Source organism: Apodemus sylvaticus, chromosome 6 (assembly GCF_947179515.1).
Source record: "Apodemus sylvaticus chromosome 6, mApoSyl1.1, whole genome shotgun sequence".
Lineage (NCBI taxonomy): Eukaryota > Metazoa > Chordata > Mammalia > Rodentia > Muridae > Apodemus > Apodemus sylvaticus.
The window spans coordinates 22,383,486-22,399,371 of NC_067477.1; the positions used below are offsets into that span (position 1 = coordinate 22,383,486).

The following is a 15,886-nucleotide window of genomic DNA, read 5'->3' on the forward strand; positions in this document are numbered from 1 at the left end:
TCTCTCTCTCTCTCTCTCTCTCTCTCTCACACACACACACACACACATTTTAAAAATGTAAAAAATCCTCCTAGAAAACAAAAGCTTCAGAAATCTGTATCAGTATCTTGATTACCTATTAAGTCATTCTTATGAAGAATGACTTATGGAAAGTCTCTTACATGTCTGTAAATACACAAATACCCACTATAACAAGATTCCTTGTTATCAATACATTATCATGGCTTTCAAGAAATGTTTTGAAGCCTTTCACACTTAATTCTTATTTTTCTGGAGTAGAAAGAGATGAAGCATTAGGGAAAGACTGTAGCCATCTTAGTTACCTGAAGAGAAGCAGCTATCCCTTTTTTGTTTTTGTTTTGTTTTGAGACAGGGTTTCTCAGTGTATTCCCAGCTGTCTTGAAACTTGTTTTGTCCATCAGACTGGCCTCAAATTCACAGAGATCCACTCTACTGCTTCCAGAGTTCTGGTATTAAAGGTGTTCATCACCATGCCCTGGTGCAGATATTGATTTAATCGATTGAGATAACTCTCAGGTTTCCCAGAACTTGAGATTTATAGTTGAAGTCATGAGGTGGAGTCCACTGCCCTCCTTTCCAGAGTACTTTTAGGGACCTGAAAACCTGAAGGACATTTATTTTGGACACACAGCGTTTACATGTTATACAGGTGCAGCTTGGATAGGTTTCCATCCATTCCTTTGCTTAGATGATTAGGTTCACATCTCGTGGTTTATATTTTTAACTTTATTATTTTTGTGGGGCATGTTTATACAACCCTGTAGGAGGTCAGAAGTCAACTTTGTGGAGTCTGGATGAAACTCAGGTAAGTATTCATGCTTGCTTGACAAGTCCCTTTATTATCTGAGCCATTTCACTGGCTCCCTGCCCCACCCACCTCCAACCTTTTTTTCTTTTTAAACAGGAATCTCAAAATTACTTTACAGGCAAGTACATGTATTTACTGCCAAAGACCGTTATCTTACTAGGACCTTGAACTCTATTCCTAGGGCATTTTGTTTGTTTGTTTGTTTGGCTTTTTGGATTTGGTTTTTTTGAGACAGGGTTTCTCTGTATAGCCCTGACTGTCCTGGAACTCACTCTGTAGACCAGGCTGGCCTCGAACTCAGAAATGTGCCTGCCTCTGCCTCCCAGAGTGCTGGGATTACAGGCATGCGCCACCACCGCCCGGCTCCTAGGGTATTTAAAACGGCAAATTATATTTGGATTGCTCACATTTTGTTGTGGAACTTGTTACATTTCACATAAAAGCTAATTTTTCTTTTCTTCAGGGTCTCTCTCTATAGTTTTCTCATTGAAATCACTATGTAGACCAGGCTGGCGTTGAACTCACAGAGATCCACTTGCCTCTACTATTGAGTGTTGGGACTTAAAGGGGTGAGTCCCCACACCCAGTTTAAAGCCAACTTTTAAATGCTTTTTATGGGTGAAACAATTGCAATCTATACATGTATATGTGAACCTATACACAGACATACACAATCTTGCAGAGGAGGAAAACGAAGCTTACAGAGTTTGATTACTTTGACCCAGTTTAAAAGAAGCAGTGTGCGTTTAGGAGTTGAGCTGAATTCCAGTTTCCACGCCTTCCCCTCCTCCCAACTTCCTCTTCCGGTTCCTGCTTTTCCAGTTTCCACAGAGGCCGGAGGCCACTAACTGCAAGGAAACAGTCTCCGCTCCCGCCTCCGATCTCACCCTGTTCCCTTCTCTCCTCTCTACCCTTCGGGTCTCTGCACCGCCTTGCCCAGGAGTTAAGCCTCAACGAATGCAGGAAGAACTACATTTCCCAGAGTGCCTCGCGAGTCAGTGTCCTCCAACCAGAGCTCTCCAGACCGCGCCATTTCTGTGGCAGGAGTGGTGGTGCGGCCTGTGATTATGGCGCTGTTCCCGGCCTTTGCGGGCGTAAGTGAGGCCTCCGGTGATGGGGCATCCAGAAAAGGTAAGCACCCCAAAAGAGTCGAAAAAGACACCGATGAAATTAATGGCAGATTTTCGGGCCTGGGTCATGGCCTTTTTATTTGATTTGTTTATCCACTTGTATCCCAGGGTTCTCCGCGGCGATGCAAAGCCTTCTGGGTCTTGTCTGAAGTGTATGGCCAGAGGCTCCTTAGGGCACTACTGTAGTCAAGTAACGGAAGGGGAAACAAAGCTTAGGGTGGTATCTGGCGCAAACATTACCGTACTTTTGGACTTCATTCTAGAAGCTGCAATGACACAACTCCATTGCAAAAGAAACCCTCTTAAAATACTTGTAATTGTGGTTAGCGTAATTCTGATTTTTCTTTACTAAACTGTAACCCTTAACAAAGTTCGAGACTGTTCATTGTAGCACACTTATTTGTCAGCACAGGCCCAAAATATAGACGTATTCAATAGATGTGTCCGGATCGGTAATGCAACCTGTTGCATGAACGGTACTAACAACAACAACAAACAAAAAAAGTCAGTATAAGGTAGTATGCTACAAATGTCATAGGTGAGCCACGGTCAACAAGTCCATAAAAGTGGAATGCTCGGAATTTTGGAATGGTCTGCAAGAGGACATGATTTGGATAGATAAGAATTCAGGGACCTTCAAGGGGTTGTGGAGCATGAGACTTAGAGAACTGTATGTGTATTTTAAATGTTAAGACAAGTGTCACCTATAATGAAGTTAACCATGGCAGATAAATGCATGAAATACATTTGATACTGAAAGTGTAAGATCAGTTTGGAGGGCTGGGAGTGGTAGCACATGTCATTAATTCCAGCACTTGGGAGGCAGAGACAGGTGGATCTCAGAATTCAAGGCCAGCTTAGTCTACATAGAGAATTCTTGGACAGCCAGGGCTATAACATAGAGAGCCCCTATCTCAAAAAGCAAAAAAAAAAAAAAAAAAAATATAGTTAAGAAAATTAACTATAAATTATTTAACTATGAGCTACTGTTCAGCTTTCTCCAAGTGTCTCAACCTTTTACTGTTTGTTGGTTTGCTTATAGGGATCCAAAAGAAGTCAGATTTCTCCATTTTCTTTTCTTTTTTTCTTTTTGAGAGGGGGCTGGCCAGAAACCCACAGAGATCTGCTTTCCTAATGTTGGTGTTAAAGGCAAGTGCTACCATGAACAAGGAGTATTGCATGTTTTGCATGCACTTGTAGATCTCCTTGAGTATGAAACAGTTTCTCCTCTCTTGTATTTTCTCAGGCGATTTATTTGTTGAGGAAACTGGTTATACATCCTAAAGCTGTTTCCCACCAAATCTTCATGTAGCATGCTCCTTTAGTTTACCCATTCCATTATTTCCTGTGAACTGATAATTAGATTTAAAGAGCTGATAAGATGGGCTGGAGAGATGACTCAGTGGTTAAGAGCACCGACTGCTCTTTCAGATGTCCTGAGTTCAATTCCCAGTAACCACATGGTAGCTCATAACCATCTTTAATGGGGATCTGATGCCCTCTTCTAGGGTGTGTCTGAAGACAGCGACAGTGTACTCACATCTGTGGAATTAGAAAGAAAAGAAAAGAAAGAAAGAAAGAAAGAAAGAAAGAAAGAAAGAAAGAAAGAAAGAAAGAAAGAAAGAAAAAGCCGGGGTGGTGGTGGTGGTGGGGTGGTGGTGGCACATGCCTTTAATCCCAGCACTTGGGAGGCAGAAGCAGGTGGGTTTCTGAGTTCGAGGCCAGTCTGGTCTACAGAGTGAGTTCCAGGACAGCCAGGGCTATACAGAGAAGATTTGGTGGGAAACAGCTTTAGGATGTATAACCAGTTTCCTCAACAAATAAATCGCCTGAGAAAATACAAGAGAGGAGAACGCCCCCCCCCCCAAAAAAAAAACCAAAAAACCCAAAAGGAAGACCTGATAAAATTTAGCTGTACTTTTTGTCATTAAATGTAGCTTGTTTGGTGCTGCACAAATGATAATAAGTCATGTCAGGAAGGTCCAATCTTTGATTTCAGTGATATTAGGAGGGTCAGTGTTGGGATTAGAGTTAAGGTGGTTGGGAGCCTCCGTGAAGATGCTGGAAATCATACCTTGGCCCTTTGAAGAACAACCAGTAGGCGTAATTACTGGTCCATCTTTCCAACCACGCCATCATACCTTTAGCTGATGAATTCGCAGTGATGTTTTTTATATTCTTGTGACAGAGTCTCAATGGGACCCAGATTAGCCTCCAGTGTGTAATCACTGTGAATGAGCAAAAGACACTTAAAGAACACAGGTTCTTCTGACTCCAGAACTTGCATTATAAACTTTTTATTATAGAGTTGGGGGGTCTGGTGATTTAAACATCTTTGCAGTTCCTGGGCTGCTTCATGGGGTAGATCAACTCCCAGGAAAACATCACCACCTGAGTGTCATTCTTACCTTTATACAAGTGAGTTTGAGCTTCCAGCAACCAGAAAATAGGGATCCTAATCAAAATGAATGGCTTATTCTCAAAAGAACAAATATCTTCATTAATAGGATTGCTAACTTATTTTTACCATCATTTGGAATGGCTGTTTGAATGGTTACCCCTGGAGGAGTGGCCCCTCATCTCTGAGTTCACTTAAACAGACAAGAAGCCAGTGCCACATTGTTAGGACAAGTCACAGAAATGGACATTGAACTTGGATGTGGTACCCACTTAGAAAGTTATCCAGTTTTTAAAGGTGAAGCTTACTCCTGCTGGCTTGCTCCTCTGCCTGTGGAGGAGCTGAGCACAGGCCTTTCCAGTGGAGATGGAGAGTTAGTAAAGTGCCGTAGTAAACTCACCACAGAGGCACGGCACAGAGTCCTCAGCAATGGGCTGTTAGCTTACCTCTCTGTCGGATTTCTCTGAAGGTGTGTGTCGGTGCTGAGGGTCCCAGCAGTAGGTAGGCAGTGCGTGAAGTGGCTTTTGTGGAGGATATTTCCCTCTCTTCCTTTCTTGTGTGTGTGTGTGTGTATGAGGTACAGTGCTAGGTTCTCAGCAGTTTCTAACCTGAGCGTTCTTCCCTCTTAAGCTCCAGATGATTGCTCTCCTGCTGCTCCTTTCTATAGTGTATTATACCTGCTTAGTGACGTAAGCACATATATATTACACCCTGCTGAGTGACATAAGTCCATATATATTACACCCTTCCTAGTGATGAAAGTACACACACACATACACACACACCTTAGTGATAATGGATACATACTTGATTTCTCTCAGGCACTCTGAGTTATGAGATTGTAAGTAACCACTGAAAGGGACTTAGTGGGCTGGAGAGATGATTCATCAGTTAAAGCACTGACTGCTCTTCCGGAGGACCCAGGTTCAATTCTTAGAACCCACATGGCAGCTCACAAGCATTTGTAACTCGAAATTAAAATAAAAACCAAAAATGAAAATTTAAAAAAAAAAGAAGAAAGGACTTAGCAATCTGATTAATAAAATGTCTTTTAATATTAAGTATCTCTGTCCAGAATTCTGTGTCACTAAAAACTGAATCTCACAACTCAGGTGTGTCATCTGACAGGCAAGGATATGATCACGTATAAGCATCCTATAAGTGGATGCTGTCTTGTCCATCACTGTCTCCCAATATCTGGAATTGTGCTAGGGTATGTAGCAGGTAATCTAGTGACTACACAGTTGCTGTAAAGAACAGGAGAAGCATATGGTGACTGCACTTCCTACTTTGACTGGACTTGTGGAGGAGGTTGGAGCCTTTGGATGTGAAGATGAAGATAGACTTCACATCCTCAGTGCATTTCAACAGATACTTATTGAGTCGATAGTTTATGCTATGGCTCTGTAATAGGAACATAGGAGTAGGTAGTCATGGCGCCCACCCCAGGTTGTTTACGGTTTGTAAGAGATGAGCAGGAGGAGGAGCTGGAAGCCAGGATGAAAGACTCTCAGACCAGTTTTGTGTTTGACATGAAGAGCATGTCTGTATGTCTGTGTGTGTGTGTGTGTGTGAGTGTGTATGTGTGTGTGTATGTGTATGTGGGTGTTTGTCTGCATATATGTTTGTGCCACTTGTATACCTGCTGTCCTCAGAGGCTAGAAGAGGCTCTTTCAGGTTCCTTGGAATTGAGTTACAAATGATTGTGAGGTGTCATGTGGGCTCTGGGATCCTCTGGAAGAGCAGCTGGGGCTCTCCACCATGGGGCCATTTCCCCAGCCCTGGGTTGGTTGTTTGTTTGTTCGTTTATATGGTTTTGTTGTTGTTGTTTGTTAATTGACAGTTTTTTTGTTTTGATTTTAAATGGGCCTCAAAATCATAGAGATCTGCCTTTGTCTCTAGAGCTGTAATTGAAGTCACATGCCCTAGCCACACTAATAATGATTAACCGACCCTTAACAGGATTTGAGTTGGCAGAACGTTGTAGGAAGATGGACAAGCAGATAATAAGTCACGATTTGCGAACTGCCCTGACAGCCTTATTTATGGACGTGTCGGGAGACTTTAGTTGAGGTGCAGAGTAGTCCCATGGTATGGTGCAGAGCCCTAGAGGAAGAAAGCAACACCAGGCTTCAGTGTGTGCCCTTGACCATGCTGCTCAGCTGCTGTAGGCCGAGCGACAGCCAGGGCAGCCCTGCTGTTACTGCTCTCTGTGGTGAACTCAGAGATTTTGTTTCACAGTCCCTTGGTTAAAAAAAGTTTAAAATCTGTGAATGGGGTATGGACGCATCTCTCAAATGCTTCCAGGATTGAAACTTCTAATATGTGTGTCCAGTTAATGTGCTACCACAAAACTGGCCTGTCGGGTGACTGTGTCTGGTGATCTGAGTTCATAACCCAAGAGTTTCAGGTTCTTTTTAATTAACTTCTTTATGTGCTCTGTCTGCATGTTTTCCGATACGAGAAGACGGCATCAGACCTTATTCTAGATGGTTATGAGCCACCATGTGGAGGCTGGAGATTGAACTCAGGTTTCAGTTCTTTTGAAGGGTCTTTCTCAGTGGTTGCATGTGGCAAACCCTTAGCTGTTTTCAGAGGAAGCCTGACAGGCCCTCTGAAGGCCTTTGGTGAGTCCTTTGTGTTACCTTGTATAGTGGGACTATCTTGAACTCGCCAGCAATATAAAAATGACACAGAGACTTTTTAATAATTAAAATCTTAGGCATTTTGCTGGGGCAGTCTCCCAGCTATTCTAACTAATCCTGGTACTGTGTCTGGCCGTGTGGCCAGTCCTCTCTGCTCCGCCCTGGTCTGGTTAGCTCTGTGTCCCCCCCTCGCATCTCCTACCTCTCATCTTCTCCCAGCATCCCTCTCTCTGCCCGGAAGATCTTCCCTCTGCTTCCCGCCGAGCTATTGGTCATCAGCTCCTTTTTACAGCTAATCAGATACAATTCTACATTGTCTTAGGCAGGGGAGAAAAACTGAGTATTTACACAATAGAAAACCCATAAAGGGTCATAGAAATGGCAGCACCAGAGTCCTGCACCAGGAGCTCCCTGCTGCACACTGCTGCATGAATTAGCAATTCAATAACAGATCGGATTCAAATAAATATTGAAGAGACACACCTTCACACCCTGTACCCTGGCAGCTTTGTGTAGAGGCTTGTGTTTGTTCACACTCCTTCACCTGCCATCACCGTTGAGTGTTGGTGATGTGACGAGCCACCCAGATGCCGAAACAGCATCCCTTTCTGTACACTGTCCGTTCCTTCCCACTTTTCGTTGTTTATGGTAGAGCCTGCTATTTCTATGGAAATAGAGCTCAGTGAGCAACAAGGACTATTTGCCCTTAGCTCTTGCCAGGAATTAGGCCCAAGGGAAAGGAACCACTCTGAGAAAGAACATGGAGACAGGAGGAGAAAGATTGTACAAGCAGTCGTTGAGCATTTACTAGACAGGGCCTTATGAATTACTTACTCCCTTCAAGCCCTGTTCCATGTCTGGAAAGGAGAGTGCAGTACTTCCTAAACCAGCTCACTAGGATTGAAAGGTGTGCATGCCATGCGTGCCTGTCCTGGGGTTGGCCTTCTGTGGACACTTACAGTAACATTTTCTCCTTCCTTCCTTTCCCCTGTGCCCTGTGCTTTTAAATATTTATTTTCTGCTTTGGGATCTTCCCATCTTCTCTTTCCTATAAACATTTGTTGGCCACCGGCTGTATTCCAAGCTTTGCCCTAGTTTCTGGGAAGATGGCAGGAGTTAGGCTGAGTCTTCAGGGAGCGCGCTCACTGTCTGACTCTATTTATTAACATGTAGTTACTGTGGGGGTGGGGCTAGACTCCAGAATATAAAAAAACCAACCAAACAAAAAACTTGTGGAACTCAGTAATAAGAGGACCATATTTAGAAATGGGTACATGATTTGAATAGCTGTTTTTTCTGGAGATCAATATCTAAGTAAAAAAGATGTTGACATTATTATCATGATAAGGGAAATGGAAACAAAGCCACAATGAAATAACATCTCACCTGCTAGGATGATGATAATTGGAAAACAACCAGAAGTGTTAGTTAGATGTGTAAAAATGGAATCCTCATCTGCTGTTAATGAGAGTCAGATGATGCAACTATTTGGTAAAATACAGTCTTGTCAGTTCCTTGGAATGTTAACTTGGCTTACGATATCACCTTGCAATTGTCTGAATATCCATCCTGGAGAACTTGAATATGAATGCTCTTAGAAGCATTGTCATAATAGCCATAGAAGAGAAGTAACCCAAGTGACTGCTGACTGATGAAGAGACCATGATGAATATCCATCAAATGCTCTATTATTTAGCAGTAAAGAAGAATGACTCAATGATATATGGATGTAGCTTGAATGAACCTTGTAAACCAGAAAGTGAAAATAGCCAGTTTACAAAACACCGCATAGCGTGTGAGCTTGTTTATATGAAGTGTACCAAGCAGGCAAATCCATCGAGACAGAAAGTAGATGAATAAGATTATATAAGGCAGAGGCGGGAGGCGGGATGTGGGAGGCGGGCGACAGAGCATGGGTGAGGAACAAGTCAGGGCTATTCTTCACAGGAAGTTGAAAATGTACAGTTACGGAGGTGGCTGCACACTCCTAAATATACTCAAAGCCGTTGTTGCTGCAGGGGTGAATTTTATGATACATCAGTTTGATCTCAGTAACACATGGTGTCTCAGCTGCCTTCCTCCTGGTCCCAAGCCTTTGCCTTCTCAGCATTTGAAGGAAGGAACAGGACCTTTCTGTGGCCCCTCCATAGTGCCATCCCTTGCTCTTTTCTTTCCTTCCACAGGTAAGGCTTAGAAAACTTGGGGAGGTCTCCATAGAGTTGTAAAATTAGAACTGTAGATATAATTATCTGTTAGACGTTAAAGGGGCAGAGAGACCACCAGGCTGGGGAAAGCGCCGTGTGTGACGGATGACGGAGTTCTCCAGCCCCAGAGGACAGATACCACCAGTGCACATAAAATAAAAGTAAATAAATCAAGCCAGGCGTGGTGGTGCACGCCTGTAATCCCTACTTGGGAGGCAGAGACAGGTGGATTTCTGAGTTCGAGGCCAGCCTCGTCTACAGAGTGAGTTCCAGGACAGCCAGGATCACACAGAGAAACCCTGTCTTGAAAAACCAAAACCAAAAAAAAAAAAAGAAAAGAAAAGAAAAAAATCATTAAAAAAAAGAAGTTAGAAATTATAAATTAAAGATTTTAAACATTTAATTGCAGTATCCAGAAGCAATCAGTAATGTTAATACATTTTAGTATTAAAGTTCAACATTTGTATTTCCAAAGGATATTGTTATAAGAAAAAGTCTGCTCTTGACTGCACTGTAGAGCATGGAGTGCTTCTTGAGTGGTCCACATCCCTCCAGATGGTAAGCATGTGGACACAGGACCTTGTAAGGTTATGAAGCCGGACTAGAACTCTCTTTGAGTGGCTCAAGGTGGACTTGATCTCACGGTCCTGTCTTTGTCTCCTGCGTGCTGGGGTTGCAGGCTTATGCAGCTGTGTATGGCTGGCTTTAACTTTTAGGAGTTTCTAGTTGGCGTCTGAGGGCTGGTGAGATGGTGTGGTGGGTGAAGGCACTTGCTGCCAAGCTTGACAGCCTGGGCTTGACCCCTCAGACCCGTGTGGTGGGAAGAGAACTGATTTTCTAAGACCAGATGCATTGAGATGTTCGGGCACGCCTGAAGTCTTGTCTTTTAGACCACTTTCATTATGTGGCAGAAGCCACAGCCTGATGTTGCAAGATGATTTCAATCTTAAATACTTTAGAATGTGCGGAAAGCACCATGCCCTGTGAAATAAAAATTCCATGGATTCCACTGGGTTTCTGCAGACTGCACAAGATACTGGCTGATGATGGCGGTGAATGCAGATGTCAGCTGATAGCATGCCTAGGTTCCTGGTCTAGAAGACCTGTGGGAGTAATGTCATCTCTTGATTCTCTCTCTTGCATGTGCAGAGTTAGATTGGCTGAGCAACCCAAGCTTCCGTGTTGGAAATCTAACTTCTCTGAGCCAACAAACCGAAGAGGTCACAGCCCTTGCTCCCGAAGGCTCACCACTGACAAGGTACTTGTTTAACAGGTGGATTCAGTCTTGTGTTCTGCTCATAGCTTAGCCTTTGTGATGCTCCCTAAAATCCCTGAGATGGAAGAGCTGCGGAGTTTGTCCTTTTGCTTCCAGTGACTGCCTTTCCGGTGGCAAAAGTGCACGGCACAGTTAAGGCTTATAATTAGGCCACGGGAGACTGCATCATTGTGACTCTCCGGTAACTTCAGTGACCTCATTAGTGACCTTTAGAATACTGTTAATTTGGGTATTTCTTTAGTTTCATCTACAATAAGGATAAAAATAGCTGACATAAGATACCAGAGGCTGAAATCTCCTAAGCTCATTGGGGAGCTGGATGACACACATCTTCTGTGGCTGTGAAAGAAGTTTTGTAGACCATTGAACTGAGAAATGTACGTTCATAAATATAGACTAGCTGGCCTCATTAACATGGTGAAACCCTCCTATTCCACATACACAGAAAGGCTCTGGAAACGCTAGCTGATGACCAGGAGGGAGTTACTAGAGAATGGTGCCACACACTTTGATAGATTGCTTCCATTACGGCTGTGTACATAGGGAAGAAAGGGTTCAGAGCAGCATTTCTCAACCTTTGGGTCACTCCCCCCTGGGGGATCAAATGGCCCTTTCACAGGGGTAGCCTAAGACCATCGGAAAACACAGATATGGATGTTATGATTTATAATGGTAGGAAAAATTATAGTCATGAAATAGCAACAAAAGTAATATTATGGGTAGGGGTCACCACGACCTGTTGAACTGCACTAAAGGGTCACAGCTTTGGGAAGATTGGGAGCACTGGCCTGGAGAGCGTTAGGACAGGTCCCTCACCTGTTTTGACTTTGGTTCAATCCTGAGGTCTCTAAGGTGAGTTTGAACCAGGAAGGCACCGTGTAGCGTGCGGGCTAGGAGTGAGCAGGGGCCGCCACTCATTCATTGTCAGTGTGATTTTTTTTTTTTCCTGTTTCTCTCTCTTCCTTTTTAAAATTTTTTTTGGTTTTTTGGATTTGTTTTTTTCGAGACAGGGTTTCTCTGTATAGCCCTGGCTGTCCTGGAACTCACTCTGTAGACCAGGCTGGCCTTGAACTCAGAAATCCGCCTGCTTCTGCCTCCCAGAGTGCTGGGATTACAGGTGTGCGCCACCACTGCCCGGCTCCTGTTTCTCTTTTAAAAATAGTCTTGGGTTTTTCCAACAGGAGTCCTCTGAAGTCAGAGCTCTCAGACGAGAGTGACACTAGCGAGAAGCTCACACAGATTAGCAGAAAAAAGAAGAAGGAGAAAAAGAAGAAAAGGAAACATCAGCACCATAAGAAAGCCAAGAGGAGACAGGAGCAGTCAAGCAGCAGTGGGTCTGAGTCCGACGCCGAGGCTGGGAAGGATAGGGCTTCCCGAAGCAGCAGGGATGGCCAGAAGGAGCCTGAGAAAGCCCGGTGCGTCCGTCGGTGCTTGCAGACACAGTGATGTTTTAAATGTGATGCTTCTTCTTGAGTGTCCTAACAATCCGTTAGACCTCTGTGTGCTCGGTCAGCCAGTTGATCAAAAGAGAGGCCTGCTCTGTAGCAGGGAGCAGCCTTGACCTGATCTCTGTCTTCCCCTCTCCTGTGGTAGGGCTGTTGGTGTGCGCCACCGTACCTGGCCTGATGCTGGCCGTGTATTGGTGTGTGTATCCATGCAGTGTGGAGCAGCAGCGGCAGCTTTTGTCCCTGCTCAGAGTTCTACCGTAAAGCCTATGGTAGCAGGGAGGCCCTGGCGGCAGGAGTAAGGCAGTGGGCCCCCTGCATCAGAACCAGGGGAACGCCTGCTGCTGCCGCCACCACTGCTGTCCCTGCTGCTGCCACTGCTACTGCTGCTGCCCTTGCTGCCACTGTTGCCACCCCTGCTGCTGTCCCTGCTGCCCCTGTTGCTGCTGCCGCCCCTGTTGCTGCTGCCGCCCCTCAGCTCCTTTGCCCGCCTTCCTCAGTCCAGGGCTAAGCCCATGAACTAGCATATGTCAGTTTTCGGGTTTTCGGGCGACTCTTCCCACCTCAGTTAACCTGGTCAAGGAAAGGCCCCACAGTTAAGCCTCGAGCAGTGCCTCTCGAACTTGCTGGCGCTGCCACCCTTTACTGCAGCTCCTCCTGTTTTGGTGACCCCCCAACTATAAGATTATTTTGTTGCTGCTACACAACTGTAAGTGTCTGCCGTGCAGGATATCTGACACGTGACCCCGGAAAGAGTCCTGCTCTACAGGTGGAGAACTGCTGACAGGCTGTTGTGTCAGGAGGCTTGCCTCCTAGGTGGCTCTAGATCTTGTTGATTTTATAGTCAATATTAGCCATTATACTACCTCAAGTATTGTTCATTTAACCTTTTCTCTTTTTGCTTTGCTTGCATGTTTTACAAGGGAGAAATTATGTTTTTCTTAATGGCACACAAGAACGTAGTAGCTCCATTGAGATTTTTGTATCTCCCTGAGGACTGTGTACTTTCATTGTGTGCTTGGGAGCCCTGCTGATGTCAGAGAACTCTGGTTAAGGACCTGGAACCTGGCCCTGTTTCCATCCGAGGCCAACACTGCAGTCTTCTGGGATCCCAGGTAGTGTCAGCAACCAAGGGCTTAGGAGAGGCGATTTGTCCAACAATATGTAGCTTAGAGGCTATTGCTGCCACCCTTGTGCTTGCTGTTGGAGGGGGAACTGAAAGCATCTGGCAAAAATGTTCAGAACGGACTGAGTTTAGGAGGGCAGGAATCATGGCTGCCTTGTTGACTGACTGTTGTGTTCCTGGCCCCCGTCCCTTTTCACTGCAGGCCATTTTCACTGCATTAGTGGTTGAATGTAGTATCTTACTCTTTTATGTATACCTGTATGAGTATGTGAGTGTGTATATGTGAGTGTGTGTATGTGTGTGTGTGAGTGTGAGTGCATGTGTGAGTGTGTATATGTGAGTGTGTGTATGTGTATGTGTGTAAGTGGGTGGGTGTGAGAGTGTGTGGTGTGTGTGTGTGTGTGTGTGTGTATGTGTGTGTAGGACAGAGGTCTGTATTAGGTGTTGTTTTTCAGGCACCATCCATCTTTTTGTTGGCTGACTTGGTTTGTTTTTTTTATTTTATTTTATTTTATTTTTTGGTTTTTCAAGACAGGGTTTCTCTGTGTAGCCCTGGCTGTCCTGGAACTCATTCTGTGGACCAGGCTGGCCTCGAACTCAGAAATCCGCCTGCCTCTTCCTCCCAAGTGCTGGGATTAAAGGCGTGTGCCACCACTGCCTGGCTGATTTGTTTTACTAGTACTCCTTGTACTTGCTTTTAAAGATTTATTTATTGTACTGTTATGTGTATAAGAATTTTGCCTGCATTTGTGTATGGGCATCACATGCATGCCTGTTGACTGTGGAGGCCAGAAGAGGTCATTGGATCCCCTGGAACTGGAGTTACAGACATTTGTGATGCTGGGAACCAAGCCCAGGTCCTCTGGAAGAATAGCCAGTTCTCTTAACCCCTGAGCTGTCTCTCCAGCCCCCATTACTTTTTAACAGTCTTTAACCTTTTAATGCCTTTAAAACAAGCTACGAGGTTGTAGCTTTGGGAAATTTTATTTTTCACTCCTTTCCTAGAGCTTGTAGAAGTTAAAGAGTTTTCCCAAACCACACAACTACTAAGAGCACTTGCTTGAAAGGCTGTTGATTTAACCTTACAGTACTCTTGTCATTGTGTCATTTTAGATTTGGTCTCATGTAGCCCAGGCTTGCTTGAACTCCTCTGTCTTCAGGCCTGTCCACCGTTGTTACTGTCTGTGAAGGCCAGAAGTCAGGGCTGGGTGTCTTCCTCTGTCCTTGTCCACCTTCTCCCTCCCTAAAGACCAGTCTCTCGCAGGACCTGGAGCTCACTGAGGAGGCAGACGGTTAGCCAGTAAGCTCCAGGGCTCCGGCTGTCTCTGCCTCTGAGCAGCGGGTTAGAGGACTGGGCAGCTGCCCGTGGGATCTGAGGCTGGGCCTCATGCCTTCCAAGCGAGCCCTTCACTCACTGCACGGTATCTGCCTACTTCCCAGATAGCTGTTTTAGGTCATTTTATTGGATGCTTTTTTAATAGATTGGTCTAATGTCTCTCTTCTGTTTTCTTTCTTTTTTTGTTTTTTTGTTTTGTTTTGTTTTTTGAATTTTTTTTTTTCTTCGAGACATGGTTTCTCTGTATAGCTCTGGCTGTCCTGGAACTCAGTCTGTAGACCAGGTTGGCCTCGAACTCAGAAATCTGCCTGCCTCTGCCTTCCCAGAGTGCTGGGATTATAGGCGTGCACCACCATCGCCCAGCTTTCTGTTTTCTTGATAACTTCTTTCATCTGATTCTGGAAACGCTGAGCTGGAAGAAGCGTTTGTTTCCGCACAGTAAGGACTAAGATATTAGTGAGTTGTGAAAGTCGGTCTGATGTCAGGAAAGTGGTTTCATGTGTAGCGGACCAGGTGGGACTCCATTTCAGGGCACTAAAGGACAAATCCCTAGAGGTGATAGCCACGTATTGACCTTTGTTTTCTGGGGTGCGCTCCTCAGCTGCTCAGGTGGGGGCAGCACCTTGCGCACACTGAGAACACATCTGCTCTCTGAGCTCAGTTCTCACAGGGAGAGGTGAGTGCCTGTGTCTTTCCCAGAGGAGTTGCGGCTGGGCTGCCGGCTGCTCCAGCGGTCGAGGCTCTTTCCTTTGTGAATGTGTTCGCTCATTTCCGGCAGGCTTACCCCCTTTCGTTGATCCGTAGGGCTTGGTAGAGAATCCTGCAGGCACTTGTACTTTTCTTCAGTATGTTTCAACCCAAGGCTCGCCATTCAACAATTATTTAGTGAATAGCTATTTTGTGTCCATGAAAACCATTGTAATGTTCCCTGCCAAGAGGGATCTAGAAGTTTCCAGAATCTTTTAACTGTGTCCGGGCAGAGCTACAAAACAAAGTCTGTAGCTTTGTGAACTCATTTTTTCAGAGGGGAAAAAATATGTTAGAGGCCAGAAAACCTCCCTTTCCTCTCTTTGCCCAGGCAGGGGGTCCCATCCATTTGTGTCTGGGCTGAACCTCTGCCAGTCTACAGATGGGCTCAGAGAGACAAGTCGGGGTTACCGGAAGCTCTCGCCCTTCTGCCCTTTCTGTAGGAGGCACACATGTCCAGTAGTCCAGGTGAGACTCTGGGACCTGCCAGAGTGACAGTGGATGAGCAAGTCAGAGTTCTGGCCTTTCTTTTCTTAAGTACTCACTTGTAATAAAACTTTGGAAGACTTTAAGGGCAGTACACTTGAATGTAAAGGCTTTGGCACCCTTGGCCTGTGGCCATGTCCGTAGAGTGTCTTAGAGCATGAATGGGTTTCCAAACAACTTCGTTTTGGAGATTTGTTTGCAGTTGTGGTTGTGGTCTTTGAAAGAGAATGGCCCCATAGGCTCATATTCTTTGGTCCCCAGGTG

General features: G+C 45.0%; 1 protein-coding gene across 1 annotated transcript in view; it reads left to right on the forward strand.

The window, feature by feature from the left end:
• The first annotated feature begins 1,653 nt into the window (after positions 1-1,653).
• Positions 1,654-15,886, forward strand: part of Nrde2 (NRDE-2, necessary for RNA interference, domain containing) — a 34,366-nt gene continuing 20,133 nt past the window's right edge. The window contains exons 1-3 of the mRNA XM_052185255.1: positions 1,654-1,960; positions 10,356-10,464; positions 11,664-11,897. Of these exons, the coding sequence (XP_052041215.1) occupies positions 1,897-1,960; positions 10,356-10,464; positions 11,664-11,897 (407 nt within the window). The 5' untranslated portion in view covers positions 1,654-1,896. The remainder of the gene's footprint in view (positions 1,961-10,355; positions 10,465-11,663; positions 11,898-15,886) is intronic.